Source organism: Dermacentor andersoni, chromosome 1, assembly GCF_023375885.2.
Source record: "Dermacentor andersoni chromosome 1, qqDerAnde1_hic_scaffold, whole genome shotgun sequence".
Lineage (NCBI taxonomy): Eukaryota > Metazoa > Arthropoda > Arachnida > Ixodida > Ixodidae > Dermacentor > Dermacentor andersoni.
The window spans coordinates 36,880,992-36,906,619 of record NC_092814.1 but is presented as its reverse complement, the minus strand read 5'-3'; the positions used below and the strand labels follow the sequence as shown (position 1 = coordinate 36,906,619).

The window sequence follows — 25,628 nt, the reverse complement described above, 5'->3', positions numbered from 1 at the left end:
CAGTGGCACATTCGCAGTTGCACTTATCCCATGACCCAAGTTGTCTATTCTTGCACATATACAGCACTTCTCTATATTATTGTTCTTTATAACCTGTAATCTATTATGAATAAATCAATTTCAATTTCAAATACCCAGGGGTCCAAGTAAGCTTGAGAGAGGTTAGATATGAATGAACATAGCAAAAAGTGTGTGAAGTTCCTAAAGAACTTTAATCGAATTAATAGAATGTTGCATATTCCCTTTAGGCACTACAAGCACAATTCAGCATGCACAGGTAGTACATTAAAATCAAAAGAACCGATTCAAATTATATTTGAATGTGGCAGACATCGTGAAGCACTTATGATTGGACTTGTGCTACAAGGTGAATAATAAGTGTAAAGTGTTTTAGTAAAATGGGTTGGAAGGCAAAAAAGTAAATGGGCTGGAAGACAAACTGACACTGCCATCGCAGTGTCAGTTTGTCTTCCCATAGCGGGTTCACTTCTTCGCCAAAAGTCTTCATGTAGCGGGTTCAGTTCATTGTTTTCACAACGTATTACATTAGGTATACATTCCAAGTGTCAGGATAGTTGCTTTCCAAGTATGCCAGACACGAAATAGTTAAGATTCTCATATCTGATGTCTCTGTAAGGAGTTCTCACACAAGAGAGTACATTCTGTTAACTTGAGAAAAACTCATTGAAGAATTAAAAATTCCCGATTTGTTCTGCAGCTGTTTGGTTTCCATGATTCTGAAGGCACAATAAATGTGATGAAACGTACAATGGATAGAATTAATTGGCACCTGAAGAGGATATGACAGTTAGTGAAATTAAGACTGTATGTGAGTTTCTGAATTTAACTTATTTCAGCGTTATTTTTTTAATTTATCCAAACTGGTGACCTATCTCCACTCTTTCATGCATATTGATTATGCAACACAATATAGACATCTAGCCCTGGGCTATTGCTATGCTGATCTACAGTGGGCTGTGATACCCACGTTGCGGAAATGACACTTCACAGGGCATCAGACTTAATGCTTCCACCAATATACTTTAACAATGCACACAGATGATACATCACAACAGACCAGTTTAATGCAAATCTCACTCATGGGTTCTTGCAAATACTTGAAAAACCAAGCCATTGTGATCATAACCTAGACATTTATATTATGACCTGCATCATGCAATTTGCCATATGTTCTATCCATCAATGACCTAAGAGCACTTGACAACAATTGAAACCATGCTGTTAGACATGTTTGTTCTGCCCAACACAATTCCAGATAGAGCACAAACTTGCACATATCAAGCAGTAAAACCCTCCGAGTGGCATTTTTCATGCAGCAATTTCTTGAGTTTCCTAGAGACAGTACCTTACATTTGACAGCATTATTTTTACTTTTTTCTCAAAACAAATGAGGTAAAAATAAGAACACTTTAAGTTCAGAAGCTGTTTTTGTTGGACTTGCCATAGATGGTGTAGTCGATGTCAAGCACAAGCAGCCGTTTCCCTGGCCTTGATTCATTAAGCCATTTGACTTTGTAGGTTTTGATTCGCTTTTGAATTTTGTTTAGGAACTCCTCGCGGTTTTCAATTGGTACATCCTTGTCATCTTCATCATCATCCAAGTCATTGATTACATCTGGAAGGTCATCTGGTGGAGTAGATGCATCCTGAATACTTTTTTCCAGGCTCCCAACCATCATGATCTTGGAGTTGGGCTCTAGCTTGAGATCTGTAAGACGCACCGATTCTGCTACTGGTTTTCCTATGGGGAAAAAAAGATGGGGGGGGGGGGGGGGGCGGAGAAAGAAAAGGGTCACAGGGGAATCATAAATATGGCTGGAGCGAGCAGAGCACATTTCTATTTTATGTAAGACTAGTTTAGGCAACGAAAGCCCCGGGCCTCTCCACGATTATTTTGCTGGACGATGGATACGTGCGCCTCGAGCCCATACATTTAGAAACATTTCAGCCACTACTTCCGACTACATAAAACTTTATAGAATCGAACACTCCGAGTCAATATGCCAAGCGCGCCGCATGACGAATTTCTTGCTGTCAATCAAGACAAATACTCAAAATTAAGAATCGCTTAGAAAGCAAATTGCCACAAGGTAAAATTCTGCAAAGGGAGCTAAAGTTGCAGGCTGCTGCACAAATAGACTGGCAAACGCGACAAGAAAATCTCCAGCTTGAACTACATGCTACTTTCGCAAATATTTTGGCCCGCAAATAGCATCCAGTGTTCTCAATAACTGTGTTGACAATAACTTTTTGACAAATACATTTGAAGGCCCAAACGAACAAACGTATTAACTGCTCAATACACCAAAAGTTGACGATATCGTTTCACGGCGTAGCGCTGCCACCACGACGGGTTCAAAAGGAAATATCCAGGAGAGCAATTCGAAACTGCAGGACAGGGCACAGAACATATAAGAGGTAGCAAAAATCTTGCCGACCAATGATATTGACCGCCGGCAGAAAATCCCCGCTTGAACTTAACGCAATTTGAAAGAATAGCGTGCACAGAACACGAGATCAAGCCATACTTTTTACAACGTTCCTCCTACAAGTTGCATTCTATTTTTCACAAGAACTGCGCGTTTTAACACGCAAACAAAGAAGTTTACACGTTCGTTTGATCCAGTTCGAACCGTATTGTTGTATGGCGATGTGTAGCGACCACGCGTTCAAAAAAGAAATGAATAAAAAATAAGGACTCCACAAGAGAAGCTCGAAACTACAGAAATTACAGATCGCAAGCTCACAGCATACAGCAACGAAATCAAGTCTTTTCACCGAAGCTGGTTGGCAAACGTTGGCAAAAAATCCCAGTTTGCACTTAAACATAATTTCGAACGCGTACACAACCAACATCAATTACCTTTACACTTTACGCCGACAAGTTTTTGTCGCTCAGGAAGCACCCCAGTTTTTTCAAAAATCGCGTGCTTCAAGTCCATCACGCAAGCGTGCAGCGGCAAGTCCGGAATCAAATATTCCTTCCCTGCCCATTTTACTGTAAGGTTCACCGTCGACATCTTTCACCGTCTCGATCGACTGGCCTCACATGCGGAATGACAGAACCGATAGGATAACGGTGACCATAGACATCCACAGACGCGGCCAGAGACCCATTGAGCAGAATGGCAGAACCTTGTGGATTTCGCCGGCGATGATGATAATATTGAATGCGCAATAGGCGCAATACGCACCTAGCGTCGCCCTACGAGCATGCGATGAACAGCTCCGTAAACGGAGATGTCCGTTTCGACGACGTCTGACTTTCCCCTTTACTTCTATAACACTTCGCAATTTATGTCTGCACCCAAAGTGAGAGTGTGCAGCATATAAATTTTTGATGTGCTACGCGAAAGAAAACAAACAACGCAATCCGTCAAGGTAGCGGTACTGCGCCCAGCAACCAAAGTTACTGCACGCGCATCCGCGCAGCAGGTCTGGTTCTCGCTTTCGAAGGGCAAAGAGAAAAGAGCAGATGATGTGTGACAGCAGCAAAATACCGTCACTTCGGGAACAAATTTCCGAGGACTGCTACACCGAGGCAAGTGCAGTTACGCATGATACAGTACAGCGGAAAGTGCAACTGCGCATTGGCAGCCACTTTATGCAGTCGTTCTTAGTTTCGGTTATGAGATCACACGCAACCTGCAAAGCGCGCTGACGTCGCTTGTATTTGTGATGCATTCAGCTTTGTAGCAATCTGTCAGTTAAAAATTCAAACTAATAGGAAAGACTGCGAGGGGTCTTGTTTTCACCTTCCTGCGCACGAGCCATATTGCAATACCTGCGCAACTGCGCGGGGACATATTTTGCGTTGCCCAAAGGTGTCGCGATTCACTTCATTCGCATGAACTACCAGTTTCGCGTAGTGCCTTCTTGATACCTGCACAATTGCACCACTTTCTAGAAATACAGGTAAAAGAAGAAATGAAAGAGCAATTTGGATGAATCACGTGCTTTTTCAATAAACATTTGCTTTCTCCAGGTTTTCGTCGTGAAAACGCCGAGATGCGGAAGCTTAAATGTACACGTGCAGGTACGAGACCATAAACGCGTATATGTCCTTGACACTCAAGCATCTTTCAAGTAATACTGTTGACAGAAATGAATAATGGCTAATCAGCTAACCTTAAATTCCAGGGTGACCTTTCCACTGTAAACCCAAGAAAACCAATCTTTCTGACTGTGCACGATGTGGGCTCAACTTGTAAGTTTTAAAGTAAATATGTAAACGTATAATACACCTAGACAGTTTGATTAAAGTGGTTTCCTTTTTTTTTTTTTCAGACTTGGACTTTGTCCAGTTTGCAGCCCATCCTTGCATGACACGTGTTTGTGAGAAGTCTGTGTTTCTTCACATTGAAGTTCCTGGGCAGGCATACAATGCTCCAGACCTGTCAGAAGAGTTAGTATCCTTCGTCCCTCATTTAACAGCATCAATGCACACAGCACAGCACATAATGCAAACTGCCAAATCTGCTCAGCATGAAGTTAACACTGTCGCAAAGTTTCCCAATTCAAAAGTAGTCCAGGAGCTGCATAATTTTGAGTGCAGTCTCAATTACTATTGCCTAGTTCAAAGAGAAGGAATTCCATCTTGAACTCACACATATACAACTAATACACAACAATCTGATACGACACATTTTGCTAAGGTAAGATTACTGCTAGAACTAGTTCTCTTATGATGTGGTGGCAGCTCTAGAAGGCTGCAGTGCTAAGTTAGTATGCTGTCTCTGGCTTTTTATTATGTGCTAATTGTTGTTAAGACATTAACTAAAAGTTGTTTGGCTTGGTTTGCACAGCTACAAGTTTCCATCCATGGATGATCTCGCTCAGGATTTGGCTGATGTGTTGCACTACTTCAAGTATGTGCTGTCATTCAGCTTTTGTTTTTGGTTTGCAATGGCATCATGTGCAGCAGGACAAATGTACTTTGCCTTTGATATCTTGATAGGGTTCCATACTGCGTTGCTCTTGGTGAAGGAGCAGGGGCAAACATCCTTGCTAGATTTACGGTAAGGCAATGTGCAAACGTGTACAGCTGTGCATAAATAGCCTGTTCTTGCATGGATGCCTGCATGAATCTAGCCACGTAGTTGAAGCTGCCACCAAAAAGTTGGATGAAATGATTACCATTTCTTTTTATTTATTTTAGATTTTAATGCACAAAAGAGACGAGGACAGTTTAGACAGACATAGCCAAAGCGCGAGCCATAGCACTTTGTCTACATCCGTCTAAACTGTCCCTGTGTCTTTCGTGCACTAAAAGGTAAAATGGATTGCCAACACGTCGAAACTTATAATTTTTTTTTTTTTCTATTCTAGTCCTAGCTTGCACAAGTACTCCTGCTTTGTAGCATACTGCAGTGCTTGCGCACATGCTGCAACATTTAGCACATGTGTCACATACTAAGCGTATCATTTATTCTACTGCAGACGAGTTGTCCAGACCTTGTTTTGGGATCCATCTTGATTCACTGCTCTTGCACAGAAGCAAGCTTGGTGGAGCTCTTCAATTACCAGGTAATCTTAAGTTGTGCTGGGCAGATTATTTTTCACACCCATTACATTCAATCAACTGCTTATGCAGGTTGTCTACTGGTATCAGGGTGGCAAGAAATCTGGTCCACCACCTATGGAACACTTTCTTGTGTTTCACAAGTTTGGCAAGGTAAAAAAAGCAGAGCTACTTGCAGCTGCTGCCATGACAGCAAGGATGTCTTAACGTCTCTGTTTCATCAAATCTCAGGTTCTTTCTAAGCTGCTGGAACAGAGTGGACTCTCACAGCTTGTGGTGAGGAAAGAAATAAACAGCTAGATGCATGTATATGCACATAATGCAGGTGGAATATCAAATGTTTTTTTGCAGAACACGGATGAAACATCTGGTAAAGTGGCTCAGGGAAACTCTGCACTCAGCTATGCTGAAAGCGTGAGGCAAAAAGTCAATCGAAAGAATTCAAGTTTCTACATACAAGCTTACCTCACGTATGTTATGTGCTTTTGTAGTGATAACTAGGTGTATTAAACTTCGCATGAAGCATGTGTAAAAAACTAAAAGGCACTTGGCATAACCTGTGAAGACCAACGATGTATGGATTTCACTCCACTGAATAGTACTGAAAAATAAAATGTGCTTCATTATTTTTTTCCTTTGGGGGGATGGGGGGCCTGAATATAGTCGAAGTGACATCTCAAGCTCCTTGAAGAAAAACCTTAAGTAAGGATGCCACTTCAGTACTACTGCTACTTATCACTTTCTCCTCTATATACACATTAGTCAAAGTTGCCAAAAGTATGCCATTGTCTTTACAGAACTGACATACTGCTGGTGACAAGCAGTACGCAAGCGCATGCAGACACAACACAGAACACTTACAGCAAAATTGATCCTGCAAAGGCTGCCTTGCTCAAACTTGATGATGTTGAAGACATCCTCAGTGATGCAGTAAGTGGTTTGCTGAATTTATTCACCTTAGTAGAATCTGGTCTCAAAGGGCAAACCCGGTCGTTTTCCCACCATACTGAGATAATTGCTGTATTGTGGTACTTATAACCCATTCCCTTCAATACCCTTTTCTGAAAATATTGTGTAGTGTAATAAACACACACACACATATGCACCTGAAAGAAACAGAACTCGCACTGTGCCGATGATGTGCTGTGTAGCACTGACATAGGTGACATAGCAATGTTGCCACATACTAGTAACGTTTGTTAGTGCACACAGCTTTTTGCATAATGTGTGGAATGGGTAAGCACAAGAGTGACATTTTTTTGTAACTGTAGGAGAATGACCATCAATTTGTCAAGCAGAAATGAATGAATAGTTAATCTTCATGGTGCAGTACATGCAGACATGGCTGGTAAATTTAAAATTTATTTTCAGGGAACTAAAACACTAGAGAGCTGTGTAATTTGGCATTATTGATCAGGACCCGCATCGGAACATGCATTCAAAGCTTGACATACATGAAACTCTTGAAACCCGCGGAGTCACCTTTTAAGCAAAAAATGGCAGTGAATTCACCATCGAGTTTCGGCATGCCACTGCTAATGTAGATGTTATTGGACACAGAAAAGTGGCCGATACCTAAGCATTGAACTCAAGCACAGAAAACACCATGGTACTCTGTAAAACACCAAAGATGCCCAGTCAGTATGCTATGCAATTTGTTTATTATTTAACTGAATAATTACGATAGCTGAAAGGGCATTCCAATTATATTTCATACCTTACAAACCCCTTAAATGCTGAATGCTGATTGATTCTGGGGCTTAACGTCCCAAAGAAACACTAGGGCTACAACAGATGCCATGGTTGAGAACTGCAGATCAATTTTGGCCAGCTGGGGTTCTTTAATATGCACCTAAATCTAAGTAAATGAGATTCTACATTTTGCCCCCATCGAAATTCACAGCGAGGAATTGAACACATGACCTAACATGACCTAATATTGGATGTTGCATGAATAAGGGAGTCGGGTATGGACAACTTTTCTGGCAAAATCACTAGCCTGTTTGAACTCAAATTGTGCAGAGCTGGCATTTGCTGAGTATGCATGATGTTTGGGTGCATTACTTGCCTCTTTCATACAGAATACATTGCCTGCAGTGATAAAGGGAAAGAATAGAGGCCTTCTTAGGAAAGGAATGGTGGCATTGTCAGTTATTGTTAGGGCAAAATGGAGTGCACTATATCATCACCACAACGGTGACAGATGACATCACTGTTCCATTTGCCGAGAAATCTGCGTTTACAATTGGTTTAACCGCACATGATGCTTACTCATACTTTTCCCAAGTAAAGCACCCAAACATGGTATGCCCATAAATGTCACCTTTGTAGGTAATTTTAGTGCAAACAAGCCAGCAATATAGCCAGAAGGGTCATGTACAGCTGGCTCCTTTATTTACACAACATACAACACAGAATGTCAGAAACAGAAGTTGCTTTCTCATATTATAATTCTCATACTTTTCATAATTTCTCATACTTTTAATAATTCATTAAGGGCTTGTTGTGCATGTCGAAAAAAATTGTGAATCCTGGCTTGTTTTACCATACACATGGATGCTGTTCCTTGCTTTTTAATTGACGATGCATCTTTGTTTCAGCCCGAGAAGCTTGCATATAGCCTTGTGTTATTCTGCCAAGGCTTAGGCTTACGTAAGTACTTATTTTTGCATCCTGCTACTGGAGCTGACAGTGACAAAATGTCATGTTGGTGTTGCAGTGAGCTCATTGCCAATAACTACCCTGACATCTCTACTGAAATAGACGGAAACATGTGGATTTTGCCTACAAGTTTTGCACGTATCCTGCTTGAAGCGTTTAAACAAAAGGTGCTGGTGTTATTCAAGAATGTTCGTCACAATGTTGTTTCGCAGTTGTTCCCCCATAACCATTTCCTAGTGAGAAGGGCTGTGAGCAGCAGGGAGACTAAATCTAATCAGTGGATTATGTTTACTGCAGTGCACATTAATGCAGCTTACTTCCTTAAAGTTCATTCATTGTTTGACTTTATAGAGCAAGTGGCTTGGTCAATACTTGTTTATACTTAGCTAAAAGGCCTCCTCTTTTTGTATCCTGGGCATCAAAAGCTTTCAAGAATGCTAATGTAATGAGAGCTCGTTACATTTGAAGGTTGCAAGCAGTTATCAGACAGGCACAGCCTGCCTGCAGACATTTTTTCTTGGGTCACACAGCATAAAAAAGGACTTTGTTCTGCACTGTACTATATTAGCACACAAACATGCTGTGCTTTTATTTTAACCCACAATGACACCAGAGGCTACAAAGGACACAGCTTGTGATGTTTTCAGACATACTAGATGGAACTTTCAGCACTAGCATTTTGGAACACTTCATGCCATGTACTACACAGCAACCTACCACAACACTAAGGGTCTAGTAGTAGTGGTGCATACTTTGTGGGCATAGATTGTGTTATGTTTCTCAGGAGTTTGCTTCTTGTGCACCTCCTAATTATTTCTTTTGCCTTTACGGTACAGACAAGTGACCTGCATTCCCAAGTGCACCATCCAAATGAGTGTACTGTAATAGTGATATGTGTGACTGCAATTTCTGTTAAGGGTCACCACTAGGACCCGCAAAATGTTAATAAAATAAATGTGCATAAGACCAACATGGCTGTGGTTATTTTATTATACAGCTTGATTTTTGAGCTTTATAGATTCCTTTGCACTAGTGCAGTTTTCTTCTGTATTGTCAGTATTTTCCTTTTTGAAGCTGCCATCTTGAGCTTCTTTCTAGTGATAGGAAAAACAAAAACGGCGTACTGTTAGTAAGATTTCCCAACAGACAAATGTACACTCATTACAGTGCTCTTACCCCCGTATTCTAGAATGTCTCTCCACTCAACACTCTATCTTGACTCAAGAAAGTTGATGGCAGCATCGCCCCTCGAAAGAAAAGGCCACTGTACTGCATTCTATGCCAATTCTTGATAAGCGTAGCATCTTCTTTAGTCGAGGGGTGGCACTACACTCAGTGGAGTGGAGGAAGAACTTCAAATTGAGGATGGTTTGAGAATACGGGAGTTAGTGTCCATGACTCCAGTTAAATTATGTATATATGCATACATAGATTAAAAGCACTTTCATTACAGAGCTCTTAGTATTTACGAGTATAATATGCATACACATATTAACTGCACACATATTACAGTTAATGTATATATGCATCCACACACAAAAAAAAGGGAGGGAGGAGGGGGTAAGGGGAGGTGAAAAGCTTCGGGAGTCTTTTATAAGACATGGTTTAATAAGCCTGGCCATAATGTAATCCAGTACAATAAAATTTACAACATTCATGAACATATTGATATTTTGAGCACTGCAGCAATATAGAGAAACTTACCTCATTGTATGGACCATCATCATCACTGCCAGCCAAATTGCATAACTCTGCATCTTCAAGCGTTGGAGGACCTGGCTCACGCACATTGTAGGAGTGGAGTGGCAAGTTCTCCATCCAGTTCAACATTCTGACAGGCACAGCCATCGGAAATACAAGCCATGCATAAACAGCTCATTCAAACATGAACTAGTTGCCTACAACAAGGTATATATGACTAGCCTTAGATAAATCTAAAGTGGAGGGAGGGGTCCCAGAGGACACACGTGAAGAGAATTTCAAAATTAAGCTTTCTATAAAAAGCTGTTATCAGAATTGTTACCTTGGCAAAATTAACAGTAGTCACAAAGTGTGAGCTACATGTGAGAGAAGCAAGCAGACAGACACGGCGACAGCACAATGTGCCCAGGGAGCCCCTACCTTTGCCACAGAAACTAGTACTTGGTAGAGTTCCATATATAGCAGAGTTACACAGCATAACTTGAACCAGCCCCTTAGGTTTGACACCTGAATGCAAGCAGGCATTCTGAAGTTATACCTTCTAATAAATTTGCATGGAAGGATATGAAGACTAAATTAAGATTTACTAAACAGTTAATTTCCATTTAGCTAGAAAATAAATTTTGGACACAGTACGAGAATTCATTGAGGATGTACTATGCAAGAGCCTGACAAAATCTTTGACAATTACTGACATGTCTCACTGAAAGTGCGAACTATACAAACATCAAAGGCACAGCTGTCTGAATGCTTGCACTTGCAGCTACATGAGGGAAAGAATGTTGAGGTAACGATTCTGAAGATGTGCAAGAAATTGAGCACAGCCGAAAGGATACGACTTTTCATTTTTCTCTGTCTCCACAATTGTGGGGAAGATATGCTTCTCCTTGAATGCTTGGATCAAGTCCTGCATTGCAAAGCAAGAAAATATGCTCACTGCTTGTCACTGCAACCTTAATCTAAATCCACAACAAGGCAAGCAAACAGTCCACTTTTCACACAAAGGAGTGTAACAATGAAAAGCCACTTAAACATGACCAATATGCAAAAGGTCAGCCTCAAAAGCCTAGTTATATTTTACTACACTGAAATCTGTTAATAATGATCGAGTTGCGCTACATATCAAACAAGAACTCTATAAACATTACGAAAATAAATTGTAGATATTGGATGAACATTGGAGTATAGCTGCCTGCGACATACATATTTAATATGTAGTGATGAAGCCACCTCAGGCCACCTCTGCTACACACGGACATTGGCACAAATCGGAAACAAATACTACTGGCCAAAGCTTGCAGCAGAATTTACCACCCACTAAACCCACTGAGCGCTTACACCCCATTGCAGTACCGGGGATGCCATTTGCCCAAATTGAGATGGACCTTCTTGGCCCATTTCCAACGTCTGCCAGTGGAAATAAATTAGTCATAGTCACGACAGACTACCTCATCAGATACACGGAAACCAAGGCACTTCTAAGTGGCACGGCAGATGAGGCGGCACAATTTTTCATTGATAACATCGTCCTAAGACATGGTGCTCCAGCTGTTGTCATAACAGATAGAGGAGCTACTTTCACAGTGGAGCTTTTGAGCTGTGTGTTCACGCTCAGCTGCACTGCTCATAGGAGGACAACAGCATACCATCCTCAAACAAATGGGCTTACAGAATGCCTCAACAAGACCCTCGGTGACGTGCTGGGTATATACATTGATGTGAAGCACAAAAATTGGGGCAAAATTCTGCCATACGTCACATTTACGTACAACAGGGCACGCCAGGAAACTACAGGAACGACGCCGTTCAGTCTTCTCCATGGTCGAGAAGTAACGAGGCTTGACGCTGTGCTGCCCCATGATTGCAGCGACACAGAGGCTGGCGTCGCTGATTTTACAGAGCTCGGCGAGGAAGCCATACAGCTCCCGTGTGTCCGAATAGCCAGCCAGCATGACCATGATGCCCGCCGGTAAAACATCAACCATAAATCTATTGTTCATGAACCTGGCGATAGAGCTTGGATATGGACACCTATCAGACACTGAGGCCTCTCTGAGAAACTTCTACGGAGATACTTCGGACCATATAAAGTTCTGCGCCGGCTTAGTGACATCATCTACAAAGTTGTTCCTGGCACCCCATCTTGCTCAAAGTGCTACCAGCATGTGCCTGAAACTGTCCATGTGGTGTGCGTGAAGCCTTATCTCTCTGAGTGACATGGACAACCTGCATTTGTGCACGGACTACCTTTTGCCGCGCATCAGGACAACGCTCGCTCTAGAGGGAGGCCAATGTCGTGCCCCTATCCACATTGAGCCTCAATGGCGACAACAAAGACGATTTGCTCGAGAGTGCGTGCAGGCTCAATAGAAGAAGACTGCATTCCCTATTTTAGGGTCTGCCAGTAGAGTGCAACAGGACAACCTCTTGCAATTAAAGCTCCCGTTCTCAGTGAACTGCGACAATATAATATCAAAATTTGAGCATGTGAATTACCACCATCACAAAATTGTTATGTATGGAATTCCTCACAAATCTCTCTGCATTTTTCAGTTTTTGTAGAACAAAGAGGAGTACGAGATCTGGCAAGCAGGTGCACACTGCAAGGCAAAGGCAAGTTTCTGCTTGCACCTGTTGAAAGCAGGGCTTTGTATTCTTTCACCATCGCATTAGTGCAGCAACTCGTATGGAGGATACAGATTCGTACGCACAACAGGGAAATCTAAGAAATCACAGGAACTGCACATGTTGTGAACTTAGTTATGCATATTGTGCCACGAATGTTGAAGTCATACTTATGCTAAGCATTGTGCTATGCATTGATGTGAAAGCACTGGTGCTTCAGCGGGCTGGATATTGAATTTTGTGAATATGTAAGATATAAATAAATAAATAAATAAATAAATAAATAAATAAATAAAGAGCTCTCTAAGCAAGCAACGTTACTGCTTGAGAGGCGGAGGTGTACTTGTTGTTTGTTATGAACACAGGGTGTCTACCAAGTTGACATTTCCAAATTCCCTGAGTTTTCCAGGTTTTCCCTGAGTGCCTTTGCAAAATTGCCTGTGTGATGCAGAACTATGTTTTATGTCAAGATGGACTGAAACCATATCACCTGATGCTGTCACTCTCCAGTAAGCATATGAAAAAAATGTAAAAAAATGCCTTAATCCAACTTGAATACTAAGGAGTAGTGTTTGTTATTCAAGAAGAGAATAGAAGGGAGGGGTTAGTAAAATGCATAGCAAATAAAATGTCTTAGAAAAACATCGCAAATGAAGTCGGACATTCTCAAATACAAATAAAAAGGAGATGCATACACAAGCAAATATTTTCGAATATGAGCTATTTCTATCAACTGAAAGCAAAGCTCAGTGGTATGAGGCCCAAACTTTGTCATAATTGAGATTCTCTCTCAACAGCTCGTAAGTCAACCTCAACTGTCCTGACATACCCTCAGCCCGCGCACGACACCTCAGTGTTGTGTTTCATTGCTTTAAAGAGTTTGTTTCGATTTGGATGAGGGACACCTGCATCTTGGTATCAGCCAACACTTCGTCTTTTGAGCTCAAGCTCCTTCAAGACAGCGGCAGCCCGCTTCCTTTCCCTTTCATTCCTCAGTGTGTAGGTCCTTTTCTTTCTTGTCCTCCTTCCGCCACTCGTTCGCCCCACGGACCATTTGAACCATCTTTTTGGTCAATTGCACAGTCCACATCCGATTTTTCAAACTCCCTAGGGGCCACGAAAACATTCGAAAAGTCGGCCAGTTGGTAAAAATAAATGCATGTCATTTACTGCCCTTAAGGGCTCAAACCGCCCCAGGCACATTCGAAAGCGCTCTGAAGGCCTGTCAGTACATGTATTGGGCATATCAGTGCTCGTACTGTGACAGAAGATACCGGGTGCATGCGTGCATAATTAAGGAATACATACTGTGTCCACACTTGTTATGCTTCACTGCAATACTTTTGCATATGCTTCACCAAGTAACATTTCTGTACAGAGGCGAAGCTGACTCTTGGGAACCGGCATTATGCAACGCACTGTGCTTTTCAAGCTTCTAAGCCAATCACGAGGATCACAAAGGCGGAGTCGGTGGCATTGCTGACAACAGCGAATCCTTTCAATGGAAAACACAGCACGCAACGGCAAGAAGCTTAATAGCGAACGTCGAAGCAGCTAGGTCTAGCGTTGCTACGGGTGCCAGCGGAACTGCGTGCGAGAGCGCCGGTTCGAGGTAATCAAAACGGCAGCGGTGGTGGCTTTGATTAATGACCTTTCGGATCTACAGCCACAGCAAAAAGCGCCAAAAAATCGGACAAAGGGTTCTTGCGTCCGAAATTTCCGACGTTCTGATACATTGACTCTACGGGGTGCGTAGTGGTGCCGCGAAGCTGTGCAAATTATTGGGCATCCGGAAAGTCGGTCATTGACTGTACACTGGCAACTCCTCCAGCTGACAACAGGGCGTCAAAGACGATTCATTACGATTCCTGTCTGTTACTCTAGCCAGCATTACCGCAACTTTCGGCCCTTTCAATGAAATTACAGGTTATTTTTTCTGATAGAGGCACAAATATATTCCCCGAGTTTTTTCAGACTACTCAGAATCCCTGAGAATTCCCCTTTTTCTGGTTGGTGGACACCCTGGAACAGCTTTTTCAAGTGCAATTGCAATTGAGCTGAAACAATAAGTTCACAAGGAAGGTGCAGCCATACAAACTAATGGGATTAGCAGTTTGATGGGTGGCTGTCCTTTTACACCGGCAGCAATAGTGTAAAAAGCACTTTAACACACACACACACACACACACACACACACACACACACACACACACACACACACACACATATATACCGCGAATAAATTCAGACAACATAAGCATTGCAATAAAAAAGATACACAACTAATGTTAACGCTACAAATGTAACGTCTAAAAAAATTCCATATTTTTCTAGGTAATTGAGAGGCATCCAGCTATCCCCTTTATCTGAAAAACTATTGCTATTGTGTAGGTGTCTGATTGTTAAACATATAGTTGTCAAGAGGACTGTGCATGCGCAAAGTATCAGGGTCACATGCAATAATTCGACCAATACTTATGCTTAATTCAGAGGTATTGCCATATAAGTAATAAGTGGTATTTCAATGTATCAGCACACAATTGGTAATGAGCAAAGTGGTACGAGGACATAAACATACTGCATGTGGGAAATTAATATGTCCAGGTCTCTCTTGTCATAACAAGAGACACATATGGCAACACACGTACAACATACACAGAAACAAAAAAAGGAAGAGAAGATAGAAAACAAAAAACAAAAATTCGGTTTAACGAGCCGAAAACACAAACTGATTATGAGGCACGCCATAGTGGGGGGTCTATGGATTAATTTGGCCACCTGGGGTTCCTTAATGTGCCCCTAAATTTAAGTACACAAGTGCTTTTGCATTTCACCCTTATTGAAATGTGGCCGCCGTGGTCGGGATCATCCAGCAAACACACCTGCTTTGCCTCCCAAGAGAGTGGCTCATGCAGGCCGTCTCCACCGTAGCGCTTGTTGTAGCGGTCATAGTGCAACTGCTCCAGCATCAGGCCTAGCGGTGGTGCAATGGGAATGTCCAGCTGAATTTGCAAATAGGCATGAAAGGTATGAAACCTACACTATGTACATACAAATTTCATTTTGTACTCTTCCCTCCTAACAATTGCCCAGACCTCGCGAATGAAGGAGTCATAAATGCCAAGTTGACAGAAACAGTGCACACACTTTCTTCAGTGCAAGTCCACTGAACAGTCAAGGCGCTACAAAAGTTAAAAGAAAAACAGCCCAAAGCTTTAATTTATTGTTACTGTAAATTTTTTTTTTCAGTACTCACAGAAGCTATCAGTCACTGATTGATTTATTAAACTATCATTCAAATGGCATGTGATACTTGTGTATGCCACATTTCTAGTAGCCCCACCATTGTGGATGTATGCTGCCACTGGTTATTAAAGTACCACTCCTGCACAAAGAACCAAAGCAGCATTATACTGAAACAGACATTTGAAGGAATCCATCATAACTGCACCAATGCTAACAGCCAGGTTGTAATAGATAGTTATAGTAGCAAAATGAAAGTTACCACACATAAATTGCCAACGGCAAGCTGTGAGAAACCAGAAATTCACTTGCCCGTTCAGGGCCCCATGCCCGACGAATGGTGGATTGGTCTGTGTACCCACGCATGATTGCAATGAGCAGGCCAACCATTTTTCGTATCTGGTGCAGCATGAAACTCTGGCCCTTGATCTGAATCTGCAGAAACTCCAGATTCCCCTGAATAAAGGGCTGGCCACACTGAAATGGACAGGAATTGAGAGTCAACCACAGGTGACAGAAGAAACAAGCAAGCATGCATAAAGTATAAGAGTTCTTGCCTCTGCAGATATCATGAACCTCATTGCACTGGGGTCTTCAGATTTCCTAAAGAAAGAAAAAAAAATTAGTTGGACAAACTTTTTCAGCCGAAAACAAGGGCAGTTTTTAACACGTTTTATAATGCAGGAACAAAATGTGAATGTGATAAAAGCTAGAAAGCAAATTGAGAAAAACTACAAAGCACATGTTTCTTTTCATGTTTGTCAGTGTGACATCGATGCAATTGATTTACAGTAGCTTAGTTTGGGGATATAACACATTTGGCACTGTCTCACCACAATCGCACATCACAGTTTCGAGTAATTAAGCAGAGGAGGTCTCCTACTTTGTTTTTTCCCATTTACACTTCATTTCACAATGATAGCATAGAATAGACAAAACTAACTAATAACTTGTCACGGAGGCTCAATGGGCATAGCATTCCACAGCTGAGTGCAAGGTTGTGGATTCAATTACACTCATCAGCTACATTCTGATGGAGGCAGAATGCTAAAACACTCGTGTATCAAGCCTTGGCTCATGTTAAAAAATAACTTTAGGCAGTGAAATTCACCTACAGCTACCGCATTATGGCACCTCCCATAGCTGGATTGTGATTTTGGAATAGGCAACCAGCGCTGAAACTTCACGTGCCAAGAGCAGCACCTAACACACAGCCTAGCGGGTGCAAAAAACAGTGTCTGTAGGACGTGCTTCGATTTTGCGTCAGCAAATTGACCGCTCATCTTGAGGCACATGTGTCCAGCGTTTGACCTAACTGGGCACAGGCGAGCTAGAATGTAGATGTGCATTCACTCCTCGGAACACGCTTTGCTAAGGACAGAGCTTGGCTGGACAAACCAAATGTTACCAAGCATTAAATATGAGCGTGCATCTGTCATCATTCAAGATATCGTACCCTTTGTGGCATCCCTATCGAATGACATCAGCATATTTTAGTAGGACACTGAAACTGTTGTAGCGCTTTCTGGCCAGCGTTGGTTCCCTATAGTACAGCCCCATCATATCAATTTAACAGGAAAATAGTCAAATGGTAAATGTTAGAAGTAAATGCCATTCAGGTAAAATCTTCAGTACTTGAACGAAAGGTGCCCAAAGTGGGTACCCCAAGATTGTTTTAATCCTGACACAGCTACCTGCTGCGGTGGTGCAGTAGCTATGGCGTCCTGCTGCTGAGCATGAGGTAGCTCCAAAATGAACTTGATTCACAAACTGTTGCAAGCAAAGCATAACCTGCCTTCATGATTTTCATTGTATTTGTATATATATACAAGAATGTAACCAATGCAAGGTGCAAGGTTAGCAACAAGGCCACGAAATGGGGCTAGCAACGGTTGAGGACAGATGGTTTTATATTAATAGACTTTCATCAACACAACTTGACCTCAAACTTACTTTCCAGACGTAAAATTGTGGAAGTTATGGCAACCTTTGTACAGTGTTAGGATCTTATTTACTTCGTCTATTCTTTCACCTGAAAAGTAAAGAAAAGGTAATGCAAGCAGCAATTAGGTAGTTCTTCACCCTTGTAAAGATTGCAGTGGACAGGCATCATTTTTGCTAACACGTATGTGACCATAAATCTACAAATACAACATGTTGGGCAGTGCATACTGCTCAATAACCACATTCCCCATATTTTCATGTAAACCATGCGATGTAAATCAGCATTACACAACCTACAGCTTTGTCATAATTCCACTTAAGATTATCTGAGCTCAATGCAAATTTAGCAAGTATTGCATAGACCTATGCAACTGCCACAGACTGAACTTTAATGAAAAATTTCCTAAAATATAACTTTACATTTTGCCATATATATAAGGTGCACCCCTGGGGGATGAATAAAAATTGTGGGGTGGAACCTCAGCTGAGCCACGTTTTGTGGCTTCCAAAAGGCTAGCAGCCGGTGTCAACTGAGTGGTCACTGGAGAAACTGCAGTTTTCAAACTATGTTTGCACAGCAAGAAAAAGCACCTGTGCCACACGTCTACTACTGTAAAAAAGCTTTAATTCCAGACTTTTCTACGTGCCAAAATATATATTGCAGATGCCACTACGATGGCAACTATAATGGCTATGAGAAGAGTTCAGTGGCTGATAAAGGTGGCACTATATTAGTGATACTAAATTTCGACTGGGAAAGCATGCCGCTTGACCACAGTGAGAAATAAAGGCACACAGAAGCGACCATGTATGCCTTGGACACTGCAGTCTAACCCTTACCAAGCCCATCATCAGAGTGACATATCATTCCTTCTCTGATGCTGTTAGTGTGAGACCTCTGACCATTGCTTTCTGCAACAGTCATTGAGCTAGACAGAAAGGCTGTGCCCACACAAACCTTAATGGGCACTATTGTACAGCTGCTGTGAGCCACAGCAGCTAAGTGTATGGTTAACATTTTTTATGTAAAACTCATACAACATCATAGTTGAAGTTCTATACTCTTTAGTGATGAGAAGCTCCTGCTGCATTTGACCAAATTTCATCAGGACATCAGTTTTCAGACAGTTTCCTGCAATAGTGGAACTGCTAAGCCATAAGAACAACTTCCTGATAGGTCACTAGATAAAGCTGGTGGATGTGCTTGTGTGATGCTCTGTTGCAAGTTGAAAATACGTCAGGAAATTCATGAAGCTCAAGGGTACTGGTCGGCGAAAGTGCTGAATTCTGGACAATAGCCTAAAATATGTCAATGGTTCGTTTAAAAAAACATGCACATATGCAGTGGTAAGGAAGAGTCACATTTCTGAAACATGAAGCTCATTTTTCTTACTGTATTTTTCCACCTAAATCTGAAGTAAGAAAAACTATCCTTCCAGTGCTATGCAAAACTTGCTTAACTCCAAGCTGTTTCATGAGCTAAAATAATTCAAGAATGCCACTTTCTCAATTTCAGCTTTTAAGGCACTGTGTAAGATGGAAGCATTAGTGTCAGTTAAAGAATGGTTTCTTTTTTCCAAAATAAAAAGGAAATTAAATGAATAACAAGACAAACAAATCCAGTTACATACATTGGGTCTTCCTTAGACAATGTAATGCATAAGCTTTGCAGGCCATACTTTAATTTAGAAACAATATATTTTTCCATGTAAGTGCATGTATCAGCCAACAAACTTCCCAAAACTGGCCCAGAATAATTAAATGTGACAAAGAGGTTTATAAAAATGGTGTTTATATACCCTTTAAATTTATTTAGACCCCTGGCTGGTACTTCAAAATTTCCCTTTTCATACACTGTGTCCTCCCAGTTTAGTGTGCTTTTAATTCCACCAGAAACAGTGTCTCTTCCTCTCCTCGCATCTTGAATTCTGACTGTTCAACGAGTTCAGTTTGCCCATGCAAATTCTGACAATTCTGCTCACACTTCACATGGTACAGAGCAAACAAATGTTTTGGGGCACAATCAGTAGCAGTCAGAAGAGCACCCTTCCTCCCCTGTTTGACACTTTCAGCACAGGCAAAGTTTTGAGCAAAGGTTGCGAAAAATTCTTGAACATTCTCTATAGTTGGTGGAGAATGTTCTTGCTTTCTTATTTTTAAAAATTCATCGGAGTCAGCAGCAACAAACAAAAACCTAATCATTTATAAATTGTCTACAAATCTCCTTGCAGCTTCTAAAATGTACTTCAGCAAGCTCAAGGTCAGAGGAGCAACAAGTCTCTTCTGGACTGCAAAACAAAAGGAAGAAGGCCCTGGCAAGCTCCACTCGAATTTCATACATATTAAAAAAAAAAACGATGTGGCTCTTGTGTCTCTATGAAAAGGGTGAAAATGAATAAGAAACATACCTGCTAATCTTCATTGTGTTTGTCGCAACTGAGACAGGAGAGACGCTATACCCACTAAGTCCTTTTAAAGGGCCCCTCACCAGGCCCCATAGCAAATTTTGGTTATACACTGGAAGTTGTTACGTGTCCTCTAGCAAGCATTCTGCCGCAAATATTTTTCAAATTGGCTAATTGATAGCCGAGATAGAAACATTTCAGTGCAGCGAACCCATGATTTCAGCAGGCGAGCTCCACAGCCCAGCGAGACACTCTCTCCACTCGCCTCGTCTATCCTCCGCAAGCGAAATTCCTTCCGTACGTTCTCCCATACCGGACCTCGAGGATCGTGCGATGCATACGTCACGGGCCCCGCCTTCATTTTTTTTCTCCTCGCCTTTTTTATTTTTTTCCGGCGCTGCACACTTCTGCTGACGGCGTTGCGCGCGAACTGTTATTGGCTGTTATCATTTTGCACAGCGCACGATTTTGCGCGCTGTGCACAAGGACACATGACTAGCGGTATAATTCAGTGGTATACAAATACTGAGGCAGACACAAGCGAATCGTAGAGCATGATCACGCGCTGGAACACGGTAGAAAATGGCATAATTTCGGTACCTGTGCACGTGACTGCTTGACTATGGGAACAAGCAGAGGAAGCGGAAGTATATCTCGCTTGCTTCGGTGCGAAGTAAAACAAAAAACACGCAGATATTCTGTTTGTGTGTTTTATTATTTCTCTAAACTTCAATTCGTCAATTCAAGCAACAGATCACATAAATAACAGATGTTACCTTGAATAATTCTCGAAGTCACGTGTCTCGATGATTGACGCCACACTGCACACATGAGTATGTAGGCGCAGGGACACGAGTACGTCACTGTCTGGCTTGGAGCGCAGTCGCCGCGAGGGAAAAGCAAAACGGCGTTCAGATTGAAATTTCAGACCTTTCCACGGCGCCTAGCGACGTAATACTTTGCAAACACAATCATTAGCACGCATTGTATGCTCTGTGCTTGTCAGCTCAAAATGGCCAGACGTGGTGAGGGGCCCTTCAACTTCCCAGTTTGTTACCTCTGTTTCTGCTTACAAGCTTGTTTGTTGCTTAAAACATTCATCCATCCTCAAATGTTAATGCCACAGTGAAATTAAAACATACTTGTAATGCGGTAGGACTCATCAGGCGTAACTCCTGGTGGTGCAAATGAATATGATGGTAACATGTAACTGTAGGTGCGGGAATCACAGTTGTTTTTGCAGTTGAAGCCTCTTGTTGTTCGCTTGATATCTAGAATGGCAATTGCAATATTGTTAGGGCCACAAGAAAACAACATAAAGGCAGCAGTGTGGATAAAGTGGAGGGGCACAGCCTTCGTAAAGGTTTTGCAGTCACTTCAAAGTTTATCGCTGGGCCTTGTTGTAGGGCTCACAGCGACCTCTGCACAGTTAGAGTTCAATTGCACAGAAAGGTGTGCAGCAGTGTACTTTTCAATGTTTCAATGAGCTGCAAGCCTGGTGGTTCAGCCTACATGGAAATCATGGCGTAGTATACAAATTTGCCAAAGCTTCATCATGGCTTCAAACGGCTTTGTGACTTGGCAAAATAATCATTTTCAGCAAAATACAGTCTACGCTCATTACAACGGGCCCGCATACAACAGACTTTCGGATATAACTGACTCATATTTCAGCCTTAGTTTGTTCTATTTTATATATGCAATGAAGTTCGCTTTTAATGGACTGCACTACAATGGACTATCGGCTACAGCTGAAGAATTTAGCGTCAAAATGTTTTTTTTTCAATATCGGGCATATAAAACGTACTTTTGCCGTGTCGACACGGGCTGACAATTGACTCACGAGGGTGAGCCGATGCTCGCGGCTCACCATCGCACACGCAAGGGAGGAAGGCGGGGTGGAAAACGCGCCGTCTTCTTTCACGCACATGTGAGGCACAGGGGGTAGCGAAATGGAGGGGGGGGGGGGGGCGTTCTACTTCGGCGGCTGCTGCTTACGGCGCGGGCGCCATATCTTGAAAACGACCTGCTGCGATGTGGATAAAGTGCGCGCCCACGCACGCACAGTATCTTCAAAGCGATCTGCGATATGGACAAAGTGCGCACAGTGCCAGTAGCTTCGACGCTGTGCTTTCGATGTTTAGTTCGTGTTGAAGCGAGAGACAGCATGAAAGTCAATTAGCTTGCAGCTGCTGCCGCGCTTATCTTGCTTAATTTGCTATCACAATCGATGCTTCACCTTTTGGGTGAGACTGCTACTTTTTTGTTTGTTTTTTTAGTTTGGACGTTCGTCAGTCGCTCTTTGCAATAAAGTTGTCAGGCACCGTGACAAAAGTTTCGGAAGTGAAGCGTTTCGGATATTATGGACTTTGGATAAAATGGACGTTTTTTGTTGGATTATCAGGGTCCGTTGTAACGAGAGGTGACTAGTCCAACAATTTGCAATGATTATGCATGTGCACCAATACTTATTGCCTTCATGCATTTAAAAAATGTGAGTGCTTGTAAGCTTATAAGTCTAATAGATAATGTTAAAAGAATGTCTGAAGCCACAAGCACGAAGATTAGCCAAATCTATGCACTACCCATTAATCTCCTGGTGGGTGAATGATCGCAGCACCAGGTAGCTAAATGATTGCAGCACCAGAGTGCCCTCTAGTAATTTTTGTAGGAACTTTGACTAAAACTACAGCTGGCACCTTTAAAACCATCAGAACAATGGCACTTGAGCATCTTATTATGCTGGCAAAGCTAACTAACACGAATACTACTGCAGCCGCTTGAATGCAAGGCAGCTGCTAAAGTCAGGGTGTCTACCAAGTTGACATTTTCAAATTCCCTGAGTTTTCCAGGTTATCCCTGAGCAACCCAAAACTTTATTTTATGTCAAGACAGGCTGGCCACCACAACGTGCAAACTGCCACTCTCAAGTAAGCATTTAAAAAAAGAAACTTAATCCAGTTTTAATACTAAGGAGTAATGCTTATTTTATTCGAAATAGAAAACTGAAGGTAGGGGATAGTAAAATGAACAGCAAATAAAATATATTCGAAAAAGAAAAATTATAAAGCCCATAGTAAATCGAGTCGAACACTTTCAATACGAATAAAAAGATGCATACAGAAGCAAATATTTTCGAAAATGAGCTATTTCTATCAAGTGACAGCAAGATCATTGATATTAGGCCCGAACTTTGTCACAAGTGAGATCTCAGCAGTTGGAAAGTCAACCTCAACTCTCCTCACATACTCTTAGCCCATGCACAATGCCTCTGTTTTCTGTTTCACTGCTTTCAAGAGTTTATCTTGGTTTGGATGAAGGTCACCTGCACCTCTGCGTCAGCGAACACTTTGCTTTTTGAGCTCAAGCTCCTTCAAAGAAGAGGCGGCACAGTTCCTTTCCAGATCATTCCTTAATGCGACGGTCATTTCTGTTCTTGTCCTCGTTCCGCCGGGCGTTCGCCCCACGGACCATTTGAAGCATCCTCTTGGGCAGTTGTACAGTCAACGCCCGATTTTTCGTACTTCCTAGGGGCCACGAAAACGTCCGAAAAAAACGAATGCGTCTTTTACTGCCCTTAAGGGCTCAAATCCTCATAGGCACATCCCAAAAAGCTCTGAAGGCCTGCCAGTACATTTATTAGGCATATCGGTGCTCGTAGTGCGACAGGAGACGGCGAGTGCACGCGTGTATAATTATGCAATACGTACTGTGTCCCGTGACGATTGCCCCTTCCCACGCTTGTTAAGCTTCACCGCAAGACTTCACGCACGCTTCACCGCGTAACATTGCAGTGTTGAGGCGAAGCTGCCTTTCGGAAACCGGCTTTATGCAACGCGCCATGCTTTCTCAGCTTCGAAGCCAATCGCGAGGATTACAGAGGAAGAGTCGGTACTATTACTGACAGCGGCGAATTCTTTCAATGGAAAACACGGCACCGAACGGCAAGAACCTTAACAGCGAACGTCGAAGCATCTAAGCCTAGCGTTGCCGCGGTGGTGGCTACGGCTGCCAGCGGACCTGCGTGCGAGAGTGCTGGTTCGACGCGGCGAGATAAAACGACAGTGTTGGCTTTAATTAATGCCGCTTCGGTCCTGCGGTCACGGCAAAAAGTCCGGAAAATCGGACAGCGAAGGGTTCTTGCGTCTGAAATTACACACGTTCTTATACACTGACTCTATGGGTCACGTGGTGGTACCGCGAAGCCGTCCGCATTATCGGGCATTTCACGAAAATCGGGCGTCCGGAAAATCGGTCGTTGACTGCACACTGGCAACTCCTCCAGCCGACGACACGGCGTCAAGGACAACTCGTTACGATTCCTCTCTTTTACTCGAGCCAGCAGTAGGGCGACTTTCGTTTTCGACAATAAAATGACAGCTAATTTTCCCTGATTGAAGCACAAATTGCCTGAGTTTTCCCCGAGTTTATCCAGACTATTGAATATCCCTGAGAATTCCCGGTTTTCCCGGTTAGACACCCTGTAAAGTGAGAAAAAGGCATTACAATCCTGGAACTGACGATGCTGAAGATAAGGCTGTTTACCACTCACCAATGACTCTTATCTGATCCACAAGGTGGCTGTTGATTCTGGTCACCATTTCATCAATGCTTATATTGGTGGGTAGTTTGAGGGACACCACTTGTCGCACAGCAGAGACTCCTTTGTCTGTACGAGCTGCACGCTGAAACTTCACATTTTGTGGAATGTCTATGTGCTCCTTCTGTATAAGCTGTCCCTTGTACAAAGCAGTGAGCAGGTCTTCCTCTATTGTCTTGGTTCCTGGATTCCTGTCAAAGCATTTACAAATCACTCATCAGGAATTGTGCCTTAGGGTTGGCACCAGCAAGTGACAATGTTTTGTCGTAAGTGCCATGTGTGGAAGATGCTATTTATAAAAGCTTAAGCTATATTATTAATAAATCTTTTGAGTTCCACTTTCAGATCACAGAAGTTAACGTAATAATTTCCCTTTTCATAGAAAAACAATACTTTAACATTCAAGGAGGTATACATATTCAAAATTCAGTAGAGAGGGGGAGCAAGTCATCTCTCAATGATCTGTTTAATCTGCTGGCTGTGCTATAGATTACACAGCTCAACGAAGAACACAGCCCAATGGAGAACACAGCCCTATGGGTGCTCTAGAGTACATTATTTCTCCAGAAACACTTAGAGACTTGCCCTGTGTATGCAGACAGCTGAACCCCTTATGTTCCCACATCAGCAGTTATGAAGCCTACAGTAGACCACAGATCATCTTTAACATCAACATGGTATTTTGCAGGGCTAGTGCAATGTTATGCTGGCCGAATCAGTCAAACTTCAACAACAATGGAATTAACAGCTATCCGAGAGGTACTAGGACAAATCTTTATCGGTGTACTGCATCGTCTCTGCAAGGAGTTGGATGTCACACGGAGAGGAGCAAACAAGCAACTTGCCATAGACATAGATTTTTTGTATGCCAAAGGACACAAAAAGGGCCCCATTATAGTGTTTGTTC

General features: G+C 42.4%; 3 protein-coding genes and 1 long non-coding RNA gene across 7 annotated transcripts in view; 2 read left to right on the top strand and 2 right to left on the bottom strand.

Moving 5' to 3' along the window:
• Positions 1-3,171, bottom strand: part of Ublcp1 (Ubiquitin-like domain-containing C-terminal domain phosphatase 1) — a 41,466-nt gene extending 38,295 nt beyond the window's left edge. Inside the window, exons 1-2 of one of the 3 annotated variants that reach the window (XM_050193066.3) lie at positions 2,885-3,171; positions 1,463-1,762 (exon numbers count right to left, since the gene is read on the bottom strand). In XM_050193066.3, the coding sequence (XP_050049023.1) occupies positions 1,463-1,762; positions 2,885-3,041 (457 nt within the window). In that variant the 5' untranslated portion in view covers positions 3,042-3,171. Of the gene's footprint in view, positions 1-1,462; positions 1,763-2,314; positions 2,448-2,884 lie in introns of those variants that run through there. The other 2 variants (XM_072286090.1, XM_072286091.1) reach the window with 2 other exon arrangements.
• Positions 3,172-3,265: 94 nt separating this feature from the next.
• LOC126545276 (uncharacterized protein ZK1073.1-like) lies at positions 3,266-9,173 on the top strand. Of its 2 annotated transcripts, XM_055061323.2 has the most exons (15): positions 3,266-3,562; positions 4,007-4,057; positions 4,162-4,228; positions 4,309-4,426; positions 4,827-4,889; positions 4,979-5,039; positions 5,461-5,547; positions 5,615-5,695; positions 5,774-5,818; positions 5,894-6,012; positions 6,206-6,244; positions 6,340-6,472; positions 8,143-8,194; positions 8,262-8,341; positions 9,045-9,173. In XM_055061323.2, the coding sequence occupies exons 1-14, from the start codon at positions 3,497-3,499 to the stop codon at positions 8,303-8,305; spliced, it is 1,026 nt and encodes a 341-aa protein (XP_054917298.1). In that variant the 5' UTR covers positions 3,266-3,496; the 3' UTR covers positions 8,306-8,341; positions 9,045-9,173. The 2 variants fall into 2 exon arrangements, with proteins under 2 accessions (XP_054917298.1, XP_050049025.1); XM_050193068.3 differs by having other exon boundaries at positions 8,262-9,173.
• Positions 9,174-9,175: 2 nt separating this feature from the next.
• The window catches only part of Pus1 (Pseudouridine synthase 1), a 31,864-nt gene continuing 15,411 nt past the window's right edge, over positions 9,176-25,628 (bottom strand). Inside the window, exons 4-12 of the mRNA XM_050193057.3 lie at positions 24,674-24,912; positions 21,264-21,392; positions 17,726-17,804; positions 16,330-16,375; positions 16,085-16,249; positions 15,412-15,531; positions 10,741-10,811; positions 9,908-10,034; positions 9,176-9,297 (exon numbers count right to left, since the gene is read on the bottom strand). Of these exons, the coding sequence (XP_050049014.2) occupies positions 9,193-9,297; positions 9,908-10,034; positions 10,741-10,811; positions 15,412-15,531; positions 16,085-16,249; positions 16,330-16,375; positions 17,726-17,804; positions 21,264-21,392; positions 24,674-24,912 (1,081 nt within the window). The 3' untranslated portion in view covers positions 9,176-9,192. The remainder of the gene's footprint in view (positions 9,298-9,907; positions 10,035-10,740; positions 10,812-15,411; positions 15,532-16,084; positions 16,250-16,329; positions 16,376-17,725; positions 17,805-21,263; positions 21,393-24,673; positions 24,913-25,628) is intronic.
• Positions 10,818-20,278, top strand: LOC140215562 (uncharacterized). Its single transcript, XR_011892451.1, has 2 exons — positions 10,818-12,517; positions 19,948-20,278. It is a non-coding gene; the product is annotated as an uncharacterized lncRNA (long non-coding RNA).